This window comes from Nyctibius grandis, chromosome 4, assembly GCF_013368605.1.
Source record: "Nyctibius grandis isolate bNycGra1 chromosome 4, bNycGra1.pri, whole genome shotgun sequence".
NCBI classification, from domain to species: Eukaryota; Metazoa; Chordata; class Aves; order Nyctibiiformes; family Nyctibiidae; genus Nyctibius; species Nyctibius grandis.
The window spans coordinates 91,646,790-91,666,395 of record NC_090661.1 but is presented as its reverse complement, the minus strand read 5'-3'; the positions used below and the strand labels follow the sequence as shown (position 1 = coordinate 91,666,395).

Here is a 19,606-nt window from a genome sequence, read left to right as displayed (position 1 = left end):
CAGGAAGAAAAACCCCAGCTTTTCCCAGCAAACCCTCTCTTTTAGTGAGCTTGATGTCAGTGATATAGAATACACCTGGGTCAGCTGCCCCAGATTTAACTGCTGAGGGCCTTGATCACCATGGCTGGCCACAAACTGAAACGAAATCCTAGTGAAACCAGGACATAGGTACACATAACCTTTAGAGCAATAAATTCTTGGAGATTTTTAATGAAAGTGGGCATTGGCAGGGAGGTTTCTCAAAACACCAATCTTCAATATGTGTGATGTTTCCAGGTATTTTTTTTTTCTGCTTTCATAAATAATAAGGTAAACTCCGTGTCCCTAACAGGCTTCTAACAGAGTTACAGCTCTACAGTCCATGTAACTGGGATATAAATTGCACTATAAAAAATGGGTCCCACCTGAAGCACAGATCTCAGCGTCTCAGCCAAGATGGAAGACTTGAGTCTCTTTACCTTACTTTAGGGAAAACCACTTCCTCTATGTCACAACAACTAAGCTGTGTAGATTTGTTATCCTGGTTTTGAGGATGCCAGCGATGCAATTTCTTCTAGTGACTGGGGGAATTCTGATCTGCTAAACACCTATTGGGTTGTGGATGCTGTTGGGCAAACTGAGAGAGAATTGTTCCTTTTCTAATTGTGGTGTTACTGAAAGAAAATCCATGTTCCTTATTCACAGGTCTGATGGGTTCTCCAGGCCCACAAGGTCGTCCAGGTGAGTGCTGCATTCCTTTGCTATGGCATCTAGAGACTAGAGAAAACAAAAACAGCATGACAGCTTCTCATAGTTTTTCTGCTTCAGTGATAACATAATGATGAGTGGGATGGATTAAACTCCCATCTCATTTTTCTGCAGGTCCTCCTGGCCTACAAGGATTTAGAGGAGAAGCAGGTCTCCCAGGTGCTAAAGGTAAGCTTCTCTTCCCCTTGCAATTACAGCAGCACTAGCTGATGTGCTTTTCTAGCACTGCTGTGAGTAGCAGCCTTAGTCTGAGCATGTAGCATTTTGATGCTAGGGGCAAAGGAAAGCATAAGACTGAGGAAAGGAGAGGATGAACTAGACTTAGTCAGTGATAGCAAGCAAATATTGAGAAATTCAAGAGAGACAGAGGGAACAGAGCAGTCTAGGTGAGGAAACGTGGTTGGATGGGTGGAGCTGTATTGAAGGAAAGGAATTTCCAGTTTGAGTTTGTCTGATATCAGGGTACCTGTATTTCCCCTATGATTTTGCTTGATGTATGAAATGCATTTCCCTTCTGACTTGTTATTAGTATTCTTCAATCATCCATATATCTTTCAGGTGAGAAAGGAGCCGCTGGAGCCCCTGGACCCAAAGGTATGTTGATCAATTAAATATCTTTTGTGGATATTTTCTTTAGATTCCTTTAGATATGGATACTGTCCATGGGTATCAACCCTATCCTTTGGCTTTTTCTTCTGTACTCATATCAGAAAGCAGACTTTATTTTCTCTGATGTAAGCATTTTACAATGAAAAAATCTCACAGAATCCCTTTTTTGTATCACAGGTGATCAGGGTGAGAAGGGTTCGCGTGGAATGACAGGTCAGTGGATTGTTTTCCTGAAGGAACAACCTATGTAATATACACATGCTTTATTTGACTTTTCAAATAACAGTATAGCCCAGCCAATCCCAGTTAGCTTTCTGAAGAAGTATAATGATGTTATTGGTTATAGGAGTTTTATTTTTGCATCCAAGTTTTAAACAAATAGATCCCATTCTTGATTCCAGTAATCTTGGTAGCAATCTTTAGATTTTAGGGAAATTCTCCCTCTTGTGCCCTGTACTCGCTTCACTTGAGCTTTTCTAATGCCCAGAGACAGTCACAAATCATGAGGCCTGAACATCCTGTCAGTGCTGTTTTTCGATTGCAAAGCACCAAATATTGCTGACAATCATAAACAGTATCTTCACCAAGATTTGTTTTATTCAATTTCATACCATTTTGCTACAGGTGAACAAGGCTCAAGAGGAATGCCTGGTCCTCCAGGAGAGCCAGGGGCTAAAGGACCTGTAGGTGAGTGACAGAAAACAGCTGTGTTTATATGTGGGGCAGTGTCATTTCCACCCAGAGTGTGTTTCTATGAGCACAGACAAGGAAACAACATGGGAGTGGAATCATACTGGTTGTGATCCTAGGGCTTTTCTCTAGATAGCGAAGATTAGTCTGTACACTCAGAAAAGATGTCCTACAGTTAAGTTTCAAGTGAACTTTTCCTGAATCTTCAGTAACTGCAGCCAAGGTTTCTTTCAGATGCAATATGATGAAAAGCCACTCTCTTGTGTTTAGGGCTGTGGTCCCCTTAGTAGGACAGGGCAACCGTGGTACAATTTCATCAGTCCCTAACAATCTCTTTTCTTCGAACAGGACAAGCTGGCCGGGATGGACAGCCAGGTGAAAAAGGTAAGGGATTCCTTTGAGGTAGTAATGCAAGTACTTTCTAATTTGGCAGGAGGTTGATTTGTAAAAGGGGTAGGAAAAGATGGCAGCAAATTCATGTTCTGGGACCTCGCTGTCTCAGAAGAACTGTAGAGTAAACCATGTAAGCATGGAACTGAAACTTAGAATGGAGCTGTCTGTGAGCTTGTGACAGAGTTGTTCTCATTACAGAACTCTTCTGTCATTAATGTTCACCTCCCAGATACTGATGCTGGAACTGGCCAGTTGGCTGTGAGGATATAATAGATAGAAAGTGCTGCAGAACAGCTGGTGGCCAAGCTTGAATGGGTTGGTAGATTGTAAGTTGGTGACTTCTGGCTTGTTAATGGTGATTATATCCCTAGGTGAACCAGGTCTTATGGGAATGCCAGGAGCCCGAGGCCCTCCAGGACCCTCTGGAGATGCAGGACCACCAGGTAAAAGCATACAGAGACCAAAAATACTTTTTGCTCAGTCGGGAACACAGATGTCTTTGTCAACATTTTCCAGTCTTAATTTGAAGTTAAGGCTGGCAGAGGATCTCTGTACTGTAAGATGGTGATGAAAGGAAAACACACAGGGAATCCAGACCCTTTGTGATCTCAGGATTGCACACACTGCAAACAAGAACATCAGCTGCTATGAGCCAACATTCAGTTTACATACCAGCTGCTAGGCCTATTTACACCACTTGTGGGCTATGTGCTATAATTTTAAGTAAATGTGATCTTTTTCTCCCTGTCTATCCTTACCCCACCTAACATTTGTTTAGACATCTTAGAATTTTTGCCTTTTTCTTCCAGGTCTCACAGGACCCCAGGGACCGCCAGGTAGGTTTTTCCACTGTGTTCCAATTTGTCAATGACACACTTTGATATGGACTCAAAAACCCCATGTAATTTTCCCTCAGTGCTGCTCGGGGCTTCCAAAGGGATATCCCAAGGTTTCTGCACCTCCCTTGGCTTTTGAGACAGGTTTTGCTGTTGTTGTGTAATTTTTGAGTAATGCAGGGCCTTGGAGTGTTTGAAAATTTGCCTCTCCCCAAAACATAGTTTGCAACAAATAACATGTTTCAGTTCCCTGTGCATCACTGAAAGTCCTTCTAATCAGCAGCAGAAACAGAGGGGAGAGGATGTAGCAATAGAAGTAGATACAAAGGATGTGATGTCTGCAAGCAGAGGTGGTTTAGGGGGCGAGTCACCAGGAAATTTATCCAGCAGCCTCAGGACAGGGAGCAGTACCAGGAAGAAGCAGGTACAGGTAAATCTAGGGAGCAGTGCCATCATCCAGGGAGCAGTGGGAGAAGGGAAGCCCTGAATTATGACCTGGGACACTACCAGCTCAGTCTACAGTCCACTGTGAGTTCCTCCACTTGCTGTCAGGGACCTGCTTATAAATGCTGAGAGCCAGGGTCTGGAGTAGGGAGTTACTTCTATAAACCCACAAGTGAAACTGGGGTACCTGGAAAAAATAGAACAAACAATATTTGCACTAACCATTTTAAATTGTTCATCTACCTCATATCAGGACTTCCAGGCAACCCGGGCCGACCAGGGGCTAAAGGTAAGTTTTGTTTCTTCCCTAATACTCATTTTATCTCCAAGCACTTCATTTTAGGGAGGATTACCTGCTCTGCTGACCAGTCCCTGAATCAACAGTGGCATCTAGTGGCTTTAGGAAGGTTTGAGAAACAGACAGTAGCCAAAGCCTCCTTGAGCATATCCTTGAGCGTATGTCATGCTGAGGCCCTCAGCATGACAGTCCTCCACTGAGAAAATCTTAGCAAACCTGGTTCTGCCCTAAGCCTATGAGCGTGATGCCTGGTGACTGCAATAGAAGGTGTGTGCCTGCCTCGGATAAATCAAGGCCTGTTGCCTATTCTGGCAGATGTAGTGCTTGGAAAGCTGATCAGCGGATATCTCTGGATTAGCTGAGCTCTGTTGCTTCCCCCATGACCTTCTAGTGCTATGACTTCTCAGTCAAGAGATCAAGGGCAAAGAGAACAGAAATCACATGTTTAATAAGACAATGTCATTGAGCTAGTGACAAATCTTCCCCAAAAAAGAAGTTCATCTTTTGTCTCTTTCTTTTCATAGGAGAACCTGGAGCTCCAGGAAAAGTCATAAGTGCTGGTATGTAGTGCTGTGAGAGTTCAAACATTTCTGCTTTTGGAGGATTTTTCTCTGTTTTTCGTTATGCCTCCTAAATTTGTCTTGACTGTGTGTCAGACCCGTACTGAGACTCTCTCTGTTAGGAGAACACATATGCTATAGAAATGTGATGCCTTAAGGATAGATTTGTTACATGTTTGCTGGGTGTGTGTATAGATGTGTATGTGTGCAAGTGTATGTGTTTGTTTTTCAGAGGGTTTGTCAACTATTGCTCTGCCAGGCCCACCAGGTCCCCCAGGCCCAGCTGGCCCCACTGGACCTCCAGGTGTTCCAGGTGAGGAAGCTGCTTCTCTGCCATGGTTTTTGCAGGCAGCTTGCATTGCTGTGCATCCAGTTCTTAATTTAATGTGTGGTGTTTATTGTCTCTGCCAGGCTGCCCTGTCTGGGAGGCAAGATTGCTCAGGCAGTCTAGATAGATACCCATGGTCCTCACCCTTCCCTGCAGAAAGACCAAGATCTCAGGCTGAGTTAGGGAGGCAGCAGCCTCAAGGGAGAAATGGGATACGATCACAGGGGAGCAGGACAGAAGGGAGGGCTGAGAAGAGGAAGAAACTGGGAACACTGTTGTCCTTTGATCTGATGAGTACAAAGTAGTGATAGGTCAAATCCAGCGAGTAGAATCAAGCTTTTTTGCCTCTTAGGAAAGCAGGCTTGTATCTCATCCCTCTCCTGGCACTGTTACTGAAATCAGGAAGTGCTTGTTTTCCAGTCTTAGCTTTGAACTCAAGACAGCAGAAATCCCACATAAGCGTCTACAAATCTTTCACGCAAACACACACACACACAGACTCTGCCTATGCATGAGCTTGGTCCTCAGAGTCCTCTGTCCTGGGTCAGACACCACGCCCCAGCACGCTGGTGTCAGGCAGCAGAGTTCTTGAGCCCTGGTTCTCATGGCACTTCTGTGCCTCTCCCAGCTGTATAGCTGGAGCTAATCCTGGAGCTGATTTGGTACAGCTAGCCTCAATTTGCAGCAGGGAATGCAAGAGGAGGGCTAGGTCTATTGTATTTCTGTTGTGGTCAGTGACATTCTGGTTGTTTCCCCAGTCTAAGAGGCACCAAGCACTTTAAGTGCCACATGATGGAAAGTAAGCCTCTTCTCTGGAGCTTCAAGTAATACATGGGACATTGATGAATTCATACCCCATAGCAATTCCATTTACTTGTGCAGACAAATACATTATTTGATAGTCTCGGTTCTTATAAAAGACATATTGATTCTTTCCTGCTACTGTAAAATACAATCAGGAAAATCTAATCCAATCTGTTTCTTTTCCTTCGAAATCAGGTCCTGTTGGACCAGCTGGTCTCCCTGGACAGCAAGGTACCATTCTCCATCAGCTTTGATTCTGCTTCTTAAAAGAACTGAATTCATTAGTTTTCCTTTGTTTCTAATTCTCTCAGCCCTTGGCACAATCTCTCTCCCTTTTGTTTGCAGATTTCTTCCTTTCTGTTCATTTTGCTGCATTATTTTGTTTAATGAATCTTGTAAAGAATTTCTATTCTTTTTTTCTTTCCCAGGGGAAGAAGCGGGGTGGTAAAAGTCAGTGTGATGTGGATGCTGCAAATGTCTTTTTTTCTTATGTTATTTTTTCTGGAGGCTGGTATTTCTAGGGCACTTCTCAACTGCAGTTGCCTTTCTGTGGTAGGGGATATAGCCCAGCTAGATACCTCCTGCCATTTTGAAAGGTGGGAGAACAAACTAGAGCCAAATTGTGAATAATGTCACTGTGAAACCACTGCCAATTGAACAGACATCTGTTTGGAAGGGCCTGAACAGAGCTGACTCTTAAGAACCTTTCTTAGCTGGTTTTCTATGATCCTGTTTGTTAGGGCAAATTGTGCCATAATTTCCACATTTGAATACAGTGTCCCTCAGAGCCAGGGACTTAGTTCATGCTCCCAGTTCACATAAGCAAAGTCTGAACCTGTTGTCAGGAGGTCAGAAGCGGGTACAAAATGTCACCATCTCTCAGTTAAATAATTCACTTTCTCTTTTTTTTTTTCCTGAAAAAGGTCCACGGGGTGAGAAAGGATCCCCAGGTGAAGCTGTGATAGAAACTATCAAAACAGAAGTCTCATCATTAGCATCTCAAAGTAAGTGGGCCTGCCTTTCCACTGCTTTGCTTGGAGAGGTGCCAGAGGCCAAGGCCTGCTCACAGCTAACAGGAGATGCCTCTACCTCTTTTCCCTCAACTTGACATAGGGCAAATGTGTGTCTGTATGTTTGGTGGTGGGACAGCAATACCAGCTACTTCTGCCCTCCTTCTCATCTGTGCATCCCAGAGTGTTTTCAAAAGGTGGTAGATGGCACCAGGCCTGTGTCACAGAGAGGAAGGCTAAAGAATGGTGACCAGTGAACAGTCCCCAACAGCAGAGATGGTCACAGAGCTGTGAGGTTTCAGCCTGGCCTTTTAGCCACTGTGTTTGCACAGGGCAGTTCGCTTTGTAATATGAACACAGAGCCACTCATAGGAGGAGAAACAGTTTGAAAAGGCACGTTAATATACGCAACAGAAATAAAAATCTCTCTGTAAATTACAGGACAAATTCACAGGGGAGCAAATGCTATTTTAAGATGAAAATAAGTGGAACAGAATGGTTTAGCAGCATCCTGAGCAAAGTGTCTGCTTGCTCTGTGCAATACTAGATGTGTGGTGCACTTACTGTCAGTATTCCTAGGACCTGGGACCTCTGCAAGTGTGCAGGAGAGGCAAGGCAGAGGAGGGCATAAAATCATAAATGGTCCTTGCCTGATCACTATCTGAATGGGGTCATGTAAATCTCGACCATGCTTCAGTACTGTTGCATCCCCCATTCAGGAGTCTTGGATCTCAGCATCACTGAACTTTGAGTTTGTGCCTCAGTTTGGAGGTGAGGATACATCTTCAATCAGGATAACACAGTGCAGCTACTTGTTAAATAATGGCTGTGTAATGTCCTCCCAAAACTTCCCCCTTGTTGAAAGAATCTTTCCTCTCCTTGAAAGTTCTTTCCCTCCTTCTCTAGCCTTTGAGTCCTTTCTCTTTCCCTCAGCACCCATTACTCTCCAGAGAGATCTCCTCCCCGTTTCCAATATGCTGCCAGCCAGCTCAGCACTGTATTTTGCTTCATGTCCTAACCTGCGTGCTGGCAACCACACACATCTTTTAGAATCATAGAATCAGTTTGGTTGGAAAGGACCTTTAAGATCAAGTCCAACCATTAACCTAACACTGCCAAGTCCATCACTAAACCATATCCCTAAGCATGATGTCTACACATCTTTTAAATACCTCCAGGGATGGTGACTCCAACACTTCCCTGGGCAGCCTGTTCCAATGCTTTACAACCTTTTTGATGAAGAAATTTTTCCTAATATCAAATCTAAACCTCCCCTGGCACAACTTTAGGGCATTTCCCCTTGTCCTATCGCTTGTTACATGGGAGAAGACACCAACACCCACCTCACTACAACCTCCTTTCAGGTAGTTGTAGAGAGCGATAAGGTCTCCTCCCTTCTCTGCCTGAACTTTGGCTTAGGTCACCCAGGGTCTGCCTTAGTCCACCTTTGACTGTAAGAGCTTCTAACAGCAACGTAACGACAGTGTTTCCATAGAAGCAGTAGCTCCATAGCAACAATTTTCCCTTTTTTTTGTGTGTTTCATTTGCACAGTGCTGGCAGATTTACAAGGGCAAGCAGGACCACCAGGTCCCCCTGGACCACCAGGTACGTAATATAGCAGAGCTCAGTGCATAAGCAGGAGGATGCTAACACACACAGCACGTTTCTGGGCCATGCAGTTTGATGAGTAAATATTCTATAAGACCACTGTTTCTTTCTTAATCAGGTGAATCTGTGCAGGGACCCCCTGGACCTCGTGGCCCCCCAGGTAAGAACTTGTTTCTCTGAAACAAACCTGGAAAGTGGAAGGTTTTTCCAGTGCCTCTGTCCTGTACCTTGTGGTATCCCAGATGCAATCTGGGACCTGGTGCAAGTAGGGCTGACTTTCTGACTTTACTGGAAGCAGAATTTCACATAGTGGGTTCCGACTAACAAAATTTCACTGCGATATAGTTTCACAGCAGCAAGATGCTGCCCAAGAGAGATTTGCTTTGGCAGAGGTTTGCTAGCCAGAGTAGTAATTCATAAAAGCCATATTTTTTGTGAAGATGCTCAACGTTCTCATGTTTCAAAGGAAGTAACTGCAATCAATTCTGTCTTCTTACTTGTCCAGCCTTAGCTTCCAGCTGGGGATAGATGGAGCAGTTCTTATCATGAGGAATGTATCCCCACTCCACTTCCTGTAGCACAGATTTCCCTTTCACAGACAGAAGAGAGGAGGTGCAGGAGCATAACCCTATTCCTTGCTCTCTGCTCAGTAGCAAAGGGAGCCGGTCCGATTTGCAATGAAATGAACCTTCCCTCTCAATGTAGTGAAGACCAGCTGGGATAGGCACTCTGTACCACAAAGAAAGAAGTTTCTTTGTCCAATGTCTGCTGTGGTGGCAAATGATAATGAAAAATAACTAACAGGGGTAGAAGTGTATGGAGAAAACAACAATACTAACCTACACTTTGAAATATTTGAGCTATGGCCATTGCTGGGGATATAGCAGCCCTGACATGCATCTTCTTACATTGCTGAGGTGCATCCTTCCTGAAGCCTTTTTGTGTTCCTTTTGCCTAGGAGAAGGATTGCCAGGACCTCCAGGCCCACCAGGGAGACCAGGATCTTCCATGTCCACCTCAGGTAGATTCTTCCCACTCATTCCCTCACCTGTGCCCTGAGAATGTCCTGCCTGTTGGGGTTCCAGAGAGCACATTCTTGGCTAGGACCAGGTGGAGTCAGAGAAAACTTGTGTCATGAAGAAACCTTTTTGTTTTAATTACAGACACATTCTTCACAGGCCCACCAGGTCCACCAGGCCCACCAGGCCCGAAGGGAGACCAAGGTGGGTATATCCTGCTGCCTCACCAAGATACTAGATGGATCTCAGCACCTCAGACTGAAAAGATGGAAGGAAGGGCTTGGAAGCAGAAAGTGTCCTGCCTTTCTGTGTCTGTAAGACAGCTAGTACAGTGGTCACTAAATAGGACTCCTGTCTGCTGCCATAGAACAAGTCAGTTTATGTCAGAGAAATTTATTGGCCTCCAATACTGGTGTCAAGGCAATCGCTGTATTCGGATCCCAACTTTGCAAGCTCATTAGATTCAAGAACATTCAGAGCTTCAGATTTGCCATTAAAGGGGAACAATCTTTTTGCAAAATGCAATGTGGACTTGGCTAAGTCAGTGCAAGGAGGTGGCACTGTGAAGTGTAGCTCAGCTCTCAGCAGACAGGAGAAGATGTGACCTACTCCCTTTACCCATTTCTGCCCTGCAAATTGAAGGCCATGATAATTTTCTGCTGTGTGAGCTGGGATGTTGCAGATCAGAACAAAGCAAATGCTAATGCTGTTCCTCTGCTCCCCTGTTCACAGGTGAACGAGGTCCACGAGGATTCACGGGTAAGGAGGCTTCCACGAGATATCAGTGGGGTGCAGTATAGCTTGCCTGTGTATGACTGCTTCTCCATTTCTGTGTCCCATGCAGGAGAACCGGGTGAACCTGGCCTTTCAACATTCTCCTCCCACGGTCAGTCTGTACCCCCTTTCCTCCTTTCGATTCATTGTCCCTAGACTGAAACCAGAGGGCAAAATCCTGCTCTATTGATTCTTGCTTAGTTTTAGTAGAGCCAGGATTTTGTCCACTCCTTTATTCCTCTGAATCTCTGACTCTTCTTCTGCAATTGGCAGGTGACAGAGTCACCATGCAGGGACCTCCAGGACTTCCAGGCCCGCCAGGCCCACCTGGACCCAAAGGTGAAGTTAAAAATCTTCTTTCTTTATTTGCTCATGGCCTCACACAGCCAAGAGCGGTTGAGACTAAAGGATGGAGCAACCTGGCCTTTTGAGAACTACAGCTGTGCCCACTCCTGCCTTTTCAGGCAGAGCAGGACCATGGCAATAGAATTGCTCTGAGCACAAGGCCCCTGGGCAGATCACAGAAGGCTCAGGAAAGCTGCTGGGGTCTCTTCCTTCTGCTCTTCCCCAACAAGCTGCTAATTCAAGATAGTCGTTACAGGGGCTGGGTAGTTGCTTCTCTGGCAACATGTAGCTCAACTGTTTTACATGACCAAGTATGCAACATGCAGTGACACCCGTTACAATTGCCTGTCTTCTTCACTCTGGTTTCCAGGTGATGCAGGTGTCCCAGGCGCTCCTGGCATCCCAGGAGCATCTCGAGGTAAGAGGCCAGACAATCATTGTTCTGATATTATCAAGAAATGCTGACATCCTGGTGGAGACTTTGAAAAAGCTCCTTCAGGTTTGACAAGTGTGGGTGCCAACTAACGCTGATGGGATTTGTGTTCAAAACCTCTGTCTTCACAGCCTGCCTTAAAACAGACAATTTAAGAATTGCAAGTTTTCTGTTTCCAGCTTACTGGGAATCCTTTGAGCCAGAGTTTGTCCTCATGGGACATGAAAGAAAGGGATTCCGGGTTGGCTAACCATGTTCCACAAGGGATTAGGGAAGTTGCATTGAACCCTCTTGTGGAAACACTTCTGAGCAGAACAAAAGTGCCCTTTGTTCAGTTTTACTTACCCTCAGCTGGATTCATGTGAATTAAGGTGCTTTCATTCTGAATAAGAGCATCTCTGTGTGCAGGATATTAATGCAGTTTCACAAAAAGTACATATGGATTAACTTGTGTCCCTCCATGTGAACTAGCCCTCTGCTTCTCCACATTGTGTCCTAGGAATACTACCTCAGGGTGCTGGGAAGACAGACACCTTAAAGAGCGTGAGGTGTCACTTGACACCATGGTGACAGGAGTCACCCAGGACCCACTTGTATCTTGCAATGGAGACCAGTGAGGAGGTTCTTGAGCTGGTGCTGCCCGGGCTGGCTGGGACTGGGAGCAGCAGGGCAGTGACGTTAGCCTAATGAGCCTGAGTGCTTTATGGATCCCTATCTGTATTTCTGCACAGCAGTGCACCCTGGTGCACAAACTGACCAGGTCTGTCAGTACAAAGCCAGGGAGGTCTCTGCGGAGCTGCGGAGGCTGAATTATAAGATGCCGAATTAACTGAAGACATTATACTGCCTAATTGTCCATGCTCAGACTGTGTTTAGAGATGAAGGGGGAGCCCCACCATAGTCCATTCCCAAAGGTCTTTCCAGACCTGTGGGAAGGGCTCAATGTAAGCACACTTTAGCATTGCTTGGTCTAATGCAACCAGGCTAAAAACATTCCTTCTCCGTACAATACTTTCTGTAGGTGGATCCAGACAAATTCAGGGACCCCCAGGACCTCCTGGGCCACCTGGTCCTCCTGGCCCAGGTGGAAGTTCATCTCAAGAGATTCAGCAGTATGTCACTGACTACCTGAAAAGTGAGTATAATGAGATTTTGCCATGGGTCAGCAGATGCATGCCCTATCTCTCTTTTGCTCCCTGAGCCCCTTGTCACTCTCCCTTTAGAAGCAGCAGCCCTACTGCTCTGGCCTTATTTTTATTGAATACTGTGAAGTGCTGTTGCCCACTGGGGCATCTGCAGTACTGCCCTTCTATCAGCCTGCTTTTTGCCAGGGGAAGAGGGTCCAGTAATTGTGCATAAGGCCATTGTCTTCCCTCTAGTGATGTGGGCATATCTTGTGCTTCCTACCTAGGTGACAATGTAAGACATTATTTGACTGGTGCCCAAGGCCCACCAGGCCCTCCAGGCCCACCTGGAGTCATCACCACTGCGGATGGGACGAACTTGGATTATGCGGAGCTGGCTACCCGTGTTATGAGCTATATGACAAGTAAGCACCATGTTGGTAAGCTCTGTACTGAGTCACGCTCTCAGCTGAGCTTGTACAACACCTAGGAGGTGAGAGTAGGAGGAGAAACAACAGTCTTTAAATAGCAGCACCCCAACCCAGTTATTCGTCTTCTGCAGGCTTGGCCCAGGACTCCACACAGCTGAGGTGGCCTCTGAGCTTTGTCCCATTTTGATGGTTAGATTAGCTAACAGTTGTTGCTGTTTAAAAAGTCTCACATTAAGCATAGCTGTTAGACCCTGTAATGTCCCCAAGACCCAAACAGAGGTGGCTGTATTTGGTATATGTGGTCTCGGGTATTCTGGGGCTGTCTTGTATGCTTGGGGCCCTCCTGAAGTAGATGAAATTCCCAGAGCTTTTGGAAGCAGCCTGGAATCTCAGTCAGAAGAGCACAGACCACACTGCTGTGGAGACAATCAGGCTGTGTGAGACAGGAACTGATTCATGGCTGGGGGCATGGGAAGCCCATTCCACCAGTTAAACTGGATTAATTCAGCTTCCTTTGTCCCTGCCTGACCCCTCTTCACCTTCTGTCTCCTCTTAACCCTGCTTGACATAAAACCTTTTAATTCCCACAGGCTCTTCAGATCGCTATCAGTCATTTGCCAGTTCAGTATCAACTACATCTGTTTTGTACCAAGAACTTCTGGACATGCTGCAGAGTAAGTGACCCTGAAGGGAAACATGGGGGATGGGGGCAAAGCATCCCAGTAGCCTAGTGATCTGCCCTTCCCTTCCAGTCTTCTGCCTCCAACTGGAGTTACCAGCAGCTTCTTCGGAGGGCAAAGGCCTGCCATAGGTGCTGTTGAATGACCTGCAAAGTCTTCTTCCAAGTCCTTTGGAGACAGATTTATGTGTCTTGTACTGGAGAGTTTGCATGCTTTCCAGGAGCTATACTTACCTGTTTGCTTTTCATACCAACTGTTGTAACTCTACAGTTTCCCACTCTCTTGCCTCCCTTTCCCTCCTTGGCTCTCTACGTGGCATCTGCCTATGTCCCTCCTTTCCAGGACTTCCTCAGAATTTCCCCCAATCTCCCACTAAACCTTGGGCTTCTACTTTCCAGCTCCTCCACTCTCTTAGGGTTCCCCATTCCTTCTTGCCCACTCCAAAGCCTTGCTATGTCTTTGTTCTTAAAGTGAGGAGGATACCCAGCTTTGTATTCTTTTTGACACACACTGTTACTGGGGCTGATAGATAAATCACCAGGATGTCATTTTGCTGTGCCTGAAGCTATTGATGATACTGGCCAACACTGCGCTGCCACTATGTGATCCAGTGGGAAGTCAATCAGATTCCACGTTCCAAACAGACAAGTGGCTGCTGACATGCCATAGAGCTCAGCGTGGTCTTCTCCCTTTACCCAAGATGTTGTCCAAGGTGTCCTGAAGAAACAGAGCATAAGGAGATCCCTTTGGCCATCCAGATTCTCACCATACTCATACCCTAGGTTGTAGGAGATTCCCATTCCTGTCACAAATGTTTTTGACACCATATGCAGAGTAGATCACACTCAGAAAAGGAGACAAGGGAAGAAACTAGTTTTGCATCCACAGGTTTTGATGGCCTCTGTAGTGGTGGGGGCTCAGCTCACAGTCTGGGAATCCCTCACACCTGGCATCTTTGCAGCAGCTGGACAGTCTTAAAAGATGCATTTTTTCATTTCCAGGAGAAGAAATTCGTCAGTATCTAATTGGACCTCGGGGCCCACCAGGACCTCCTGGACCAGGGGGAGATGGCATGTCTCTGTCACTGGATTATGATGAGCTGACCAGACGGTTTATCAGCTACTTGACAAGTAATGGTCTTTATTAGTGTGCATTTCCCTCTGTTCCTTTGGGAGCTGAGCAGAAAGCTGTCAGTGAAAACTCTTCCAGTGTTGGCTGTGTGAATCCCTATGTACAGAGACCTCCTCGCAGGGATTGTGAGAGACTTGGAAGAGAACAAAGATACCCTGTAGCTAAGATACTATCCACAGACTCTAGTAATGAGTTCTTTCTTTGCTAGAAACTGAGCTTAGGAACATCATTGCACCTTAGCCATCTTAGAAGTCCCATCAACACCTTCAAGTGCCTTTATAACCCTTTTCTCAGTGGCTCTGTGGCCAGGACATATTGCTCTGTGGAAGAGTTGATCTATGCCCACTTTGTGTCAAGACAGCCCAGGTAACAATCTCTTAGAAGTTTAGAGTTAGTTGAAACAAATTCCACCTCTCTGCTTCATTTTCCCGTCTGTAAAGGGGTGATATGGCATGTAAGAACTGTCAGACAGAGAGGACTCTAGAGCACCCCCAACAGCAGTCCTAAAATGCCTAATCCTGGTAGCTGCAACTATCTGCTTAAAAGCAAGGCCTGGTCCGTGCTTATTCTCTCTGAACCACCCTTGGAGACCACATCTCACTAATGGGCTGCTCCAAAGATGGTGGGAATTTCCTCTTTGGCTCTGGAAGCAGGAAGCTGCTGTTTAACAGCAGCACCCCAACAGCTCAAGCAGGACAGCTGCATTTTATCAGCAAGGACATTTCATTAAAGCGAATCACCAAGGTGCAACGTTTTGCACCAGAGCTGCTTACAGATAGGCAGACACAGGGAAAGCAACACATGCATCAGCCAGTGGGTCACAGCTAAGCTGCATGTCCTGGGTTGCCCCCGCCATGTGTCAGGGGTTCATGAAATGTGCAGAGGTTTTGCCAAGAATAGAGGCCTGATGCTTGCCTGTCTGCAGGTGCTGTTGTGTTGGGATTAATGGGGCAAGCTTTAACTCCAGTCTGGAACAAGAATTGAGCCCTGCTTCCCAGCACAATCTGCTGATGGGAACACTCCATCCTGCAGGAGTTCCTCCTGCATTGCCTGTGAACAAGCCCTGTAGCCTGTCTGCTCACACTGTTAACAGCCTGTTTTCATAATGTGCTACTCTTGGATCTGTTTGATTTTGTAGGTTCTGGAATGAGCATTGGGCTTCCTGGACCACCTGGGCCTCCAGGGACACCTGGTATATCTTACAGTGACCTGACAGCATACCTGCGAAGTAAGCCAACTTCTTTACTCTGCCATAGGTCCCTACACACGCCCCAAATCTTTTTTCACAGAATTTCCCCTTTTGCCCATCACCACAACTAACCCTCTGTGAGACTGTGATGGTCCCTCTGCCTTAGTTAGCAGCACTGCAGGCGTCCTGGGTTCTGCCAGGACTTGCACAGACCACGAGGGCTGCGGACAGGTCACCGTGCTCCTGTGGAGAGCAGCAGCAGTGAGGTGCTGTCTTGGGGATGGGGATGGAGGAGCCCTTTGTCTTCTCCAAACTCGGCAGCATAAAGGAATTTATTATGCCCCTTTTTAAAAGTATATTTAAAAAATAGGGACTTCTGTCCTCTTTGGGATCTCCTGACTTCCAAATGTGACATCTACATGCAAGGAAGTGACGTGCACCAGGAAGGCTGCACCAGAAGGTGCTGGGAAAAAAAAAAGCGCCTTTTACTTGGTTGTAGCTGGCATTACCTGTATTGTCAGGGCAGATTCATCAGGGTTGCGGTAGTTTGGGTGACTCCTTTTCTTCCCTTGTGTCTTACAGACTCTGAATTCAGTGGTCTCATTGGGCCCCCTGGTCCTGCAGGGCCCCCAGGACCTCCAGGGATCCCTGGATCACCTGGCACCTCTCTGGAGGACATCTCTGCTTACCTACAAAGTAAAGCACTTGTGTTTCTCACAGCTGGCAGGGAGATTCTGTTTGTGGGTGCTGGGGGGACTGAGGCTGAGATTTAGCTTACCACGGGCTGGGACTGCCCACTGAGAACAAGGTCACTTTAAAAAAAAAAAAAAATAAATCTCACCAACATCAGCTGGAAAGGGATGGAAGTTGGGGTTGGAGCCTTTAAACTTTCAAGATCCCTAGACATGGGATTTCCTTGTCCTCTTACTATCAGAAAATAATTCTTCCTCTCTCAAGGTGTAGGATATTCCTCCCTCTCTGGAGTCCAGGGTCCACCTGGCCCTCCTGGCCCTCCAGGACCACCAGGCTTCTCAGGAACTGGCCTCCTGTCCTATGCTGACATCACCCACAGTGACGAGTTCAGGAGCGAGCTGATCCAGTACCTGAAGAGTAAGGGGACACCATCCATCCTCCCTGCACACACCCCGAACCACTCTTTGCCTTGTGTAGGCTGCTGGCTCTGCCACAGCTGAGGCAGTGCGGTAGGAGCCTTCCCTGAATTGGGGCTGCAGCAACACCTTATCTCTACAGCCAGGTCTATGCAGGACTAGACTGCACCCCATAGGCTTGTCTCCTCTCAGGCCAACTGCAAGGCCAAAGTCCATGTTGTGAACCAAAAGGGAGAGGCGCTGGGCAGTTGCGGTTGGCCTGTACTGAACAGCGAGGCCCTAGTAAGGTCACCTGCAGAGTTTTGCTGTGGGAAAAGCATTTCTTTGACAAACACCAGCCTACAGAGCAATGGATGATGTAGGGGTCAGAGGGCAGCCCTGAGCCAGCTGTGAAGCAACATTAGTCTGAGCTCTCATGCTGGCAAGTCGTCCAGGGCAGCCTTTCAAAAACATGGGGATCCCCTCACTTGTGGGACACTGGTCACAGCACAGCCATTTTGGCAGAGGTGCTGAAATTGGCCTGACAGGAGTGCACCCTTCTGCAAAACCATTGGGCTTGTTTCCAAGATTGGACACCCAAAATTGTGGGAGACATCGGAAGGAGGAGGGTATCATGCCATCTGTAGAGATCAAGGCTGCCATACATGCCTACTGCTTGAGAAATGGCAGTGGATGAGGGTTACTGCAATGATTGGCAGAACAAAATTTCACACTCCAGTCTTCATTCAGGTGGTAGCATAGGATCTCTGCCAAGCCTGGGGGGGCCCAGGTACCCCGGTGTCCCTGAAGTCCCCCCTCTTGTATTTTGCAGGTGATGAAGTTCGAAGCTACATCTCAGGGCCACCCGGGCCCCCTGGGCCACGAGGACCACCAGGACCCAAAGGAGACAGTGGCTTGGTGGCTGGGTCTATGTCTTCGTCATACCAAGGGTTGCGGACTTCCGACCGGTTGCATGGAGGATCTCTTGGTGCTGAGGGATCCCATGGGGGATCACTGGGCACAGGCAGCTCATATGGCAGCTCCATGAGCAGCATGTCATCTTACATGGGCAGCGATGGGTCTTATGATGCCTCCATGGGCAGTGATGGGTCTGTTGATGCATTGCTGACAGAGGAGGAATCACACAAAAGATCAGCAAGTTCAAGCAGATCCTCCTACAGCAGCTCCTTCACTGGTTCCCTGGATTACAACGAGCTAGCACTTCGCGTGTCCGAGAACCTACAGAGTGAGTAGAGTGCCTGCTTGTCCTGACCCTCCCTGTCCCAGCCCCACCTGTGCCTGGTGTCACGCTGTTCGCTTCCCTCACCCTTTCTGCTGCCTACGGCTCTCCCTTACACCTTCCTGCCTCAGCATCCAGCCACAGTTTTCCCAGAGCTCCTTTCAAATGTCATCTTTAATTCCTCAGGCCAAGGTATTCTCCAGGACCTGATGTCTTACACTGCACAAGGACCCGCAGGTCCCCCAGGTCCTCCTGGTCCTCCTGGCATCAGCAGGGTTTTTGCAGCCTATGGCAATGTCACTGAGGACCTCATGGACTTCTTTAGAAGTAAGCGAAATATTGACTTGATGTTTTTGGCTCATGCATGTGAGATCTTTCCAACCTTTGTAAACCTAGTGATCTTTTCACCTTTGCATCCTGCAAAATTACAGTCAAGATACAAAGCTGGAGCAGATAGTCTTTCCATTCCCTTCCTCCCTTGCTGGGAAGGTGCAGTCTCATCAGTAGGAAGGGCATCACATTTTTCCACTACTTGTAGGAAACTCATCCCAAACCCTGAAGGCCACTGTGCTTGCAACCACTGTGGCCTATTTTAACATGGTTGGGCTGGCATGTGTAGAGTAACATGAGGCAGCTGCTCACTCTGTTCTCAAATTCCCCTCCCTGAGCACGGGCCAGCTCCAGCCCTGGTGACAGCCAGGAAGGACATCCAGAGAGAGTGGCAGAGCAATGCTGGTGAAATGACATCACAGCCTGCCCCTGGGACTGCCCCAGCTGCTGCCAAAACCATTTGTGAAAAAACCTGCTCTGAGTCAGTTTAATCCCATCTAACCCAGAGAAATGTCCTTCCAGTGTGACTCACTGCTTCTCCGAGGCAACACAGAGCCCTTTGCAAGTGGTTTGTCCTGGTCATTCATCCTCTCTTTCATTTCCCTCTCCAGCATATGGGACCATCCAGGGGCCACCTGGTGAAAAGGGAGAGAGAGGTTATCCTGGACCCAAAGGTAAGACTTGCCATCCTTTCCCTGTCAAGTAATTGCTTCCTGTAATGCCCAGGAAGCAGCACTGTGTCCACAGAGATAGTCGGCACTGGGCTGCTCAAGGTCACAGCCTCTGCACGGTGGAGGTGGCACCTTCAGGATCTCAGCCCAAGCATCTTCCTAACTTGGTCTTCCTTACCCTGGCCTGTCCCTGTTCATGGGCGAGTCATGCTCAAGGGCAAACGTGGTCTTCTTATTCCTTCAGGTGACCCGGGACCGATGGGCCCGCCAGGACGCCATGGACACAGGGGACCAAAAGGAGAGAAAGGTAAGAACATCTGCCATGGCCAGGAGAGCAGGGTTTGCCTGTCAGGGCGTGGAGGGTTCCCCAGGCGCCAGCCCATCTCTGGGAACCACTGGAAAACCCACACTGCCCCGCTTTTTTTTTGTTTTGTTTGTTTTGGTTCTTTTGTTTTTTTTTTTCCCCACATGAACTTTTCAGATAACCCTCCTTTTGATTCTATTGTCCCCAGGTGAACAAGTGTATGTTGGCAGAAGAAAAAGAAGAAGCGTTGGGGTTTAAGGCAAGAGCCAGCTCAGTTCTGCCCTGGGCAGCATTCGCAGCAGCCCATAGACAATTAGCCTGAACCTTCACTGCCTTAATGCTAAAACGTCCTTGCCGATCAGCTAACCACTTAGACTTGGTAATTCAGTGTCGCTGCTGAGCTTTGAATGGCTCTTTTGTGTGTCCAGCATGGCCCTAATGCGGGTATTTGCTCCTGTTGCTGATGTTTGGCTTCACTCCCCAAAGTTCCCAGGCTTATATGTCTTTGGGCTGACAAGG

The 19,606-nt window shown here is 47.2% G+C and overlaps 1 protein-coding gene across 1 annotated transcript in view; it reads left to right on the top strand.

The window, feature by feature from the left end:
* Positions 1–19,345, top strand: part of COL17A1 (collagen type XVII alpha 1 chain) — a 37,668-nt gene extending 18,323 nt beyond the window's left edge. Inside the window, exons 24-56 of the mRNA XM_068399009.1 lie at positions 685–720; positions 862–915; positions 1,306–1,341; positions 1,534–1,569; positions 1,981–2,043; positions 2,395–2,430; positions 2,811–2,882; positions 3,249–3,275; positions 3,973–4,008; positions 4,542–4,577; positions 4,810–4,890; positions 5,905–5,940; positions 6,633–6,713; positions 8,272–8,325; positions 8,447–8,488; positions 9,293–9,349; positions 9,492–9,551; positions 10,080–10,106; positions 10,192–10,233; positions 10,395–10,460; positions 10,837–10,884; positions 11,921–12,034; positions 12,311–12,448; positions 13,045–13,128; positions 14,136–14,264; positions 15,404–15,493; positions 16,037–16,150; positions 16,412–16,564; positions 17,375–17,788; positions 17,969–18,109; positions 18,724–18,786; positions 19,028–19,097; positions 19,294–19,345. Of these exons, the coding sequence (XP_068255110.1) occupies positions 685–720; positions 862–915; positions 1,306–1,341; positions 1,534–1,569; positions 1,981–2,043; positions 2,395–2,430; positions 2,811–2,882; positions 3,249–3,275; positions 3,973–4,008; positions 4,542–4,577; positions 4,810–4,890; positions 5,905–5,940; positions 6,633–6,713; positions 8,272–8,325; positions 8,447–8,488; positions 9,293–9,349; positions 9,492–9,551; positions 10,080–10,106; positions 10,192–10,233; positions 10,395–10,460; positions 10,837–10,884; positions 11,921–12,034; positions 12,311–12,448; positions 13,045–13,128; positions 14,136–14,264; positions 15,404–15,493; positions 16,037–16,150; positions 16,412–16,564; positions 17,375–17,788; positions 17,969–18,109; positions 18,724–18,786; positions 19,028–19,097; positions 19,294–19,345 (2,588 nt within the window). The remainder of the gene's footprint in view (positions 1–684; positions 721–861; positions 916–1,305; positions 1,342–1,533; positions 1,570–1,980; positions 2,044–2,394; positions 2,431–2,810; positions 2,883–3,248; positions 3,276–3,972; positions 4,009–4,541; positions 4,578–4,809; positions 4,891–5,904; positions 5,941–6,632; positions 6,714–8,271; positions 8,326–8,446; positions 8,489–9,292; positions 9,350–9,491; positions 9,552–10,079; positions 10,107–10,191; positions 10,234–10,394; positions 10,461–10,836; positions 10,885–11,920; positions 12,035–12,310; positions 12,449–13,044; positions 13,129–14,135; positions 14,265–15,403; positions 15,494–16,036; positions 16,151–16,411; positions 16,565–17,374; positions 17,789–17,968; positions 18,110–18,723; positions 18,787–19,027; positions 19,098–19,293) is intronic.
* Positions 19,346–19,606: the final 261 nt, after the last annotated feature.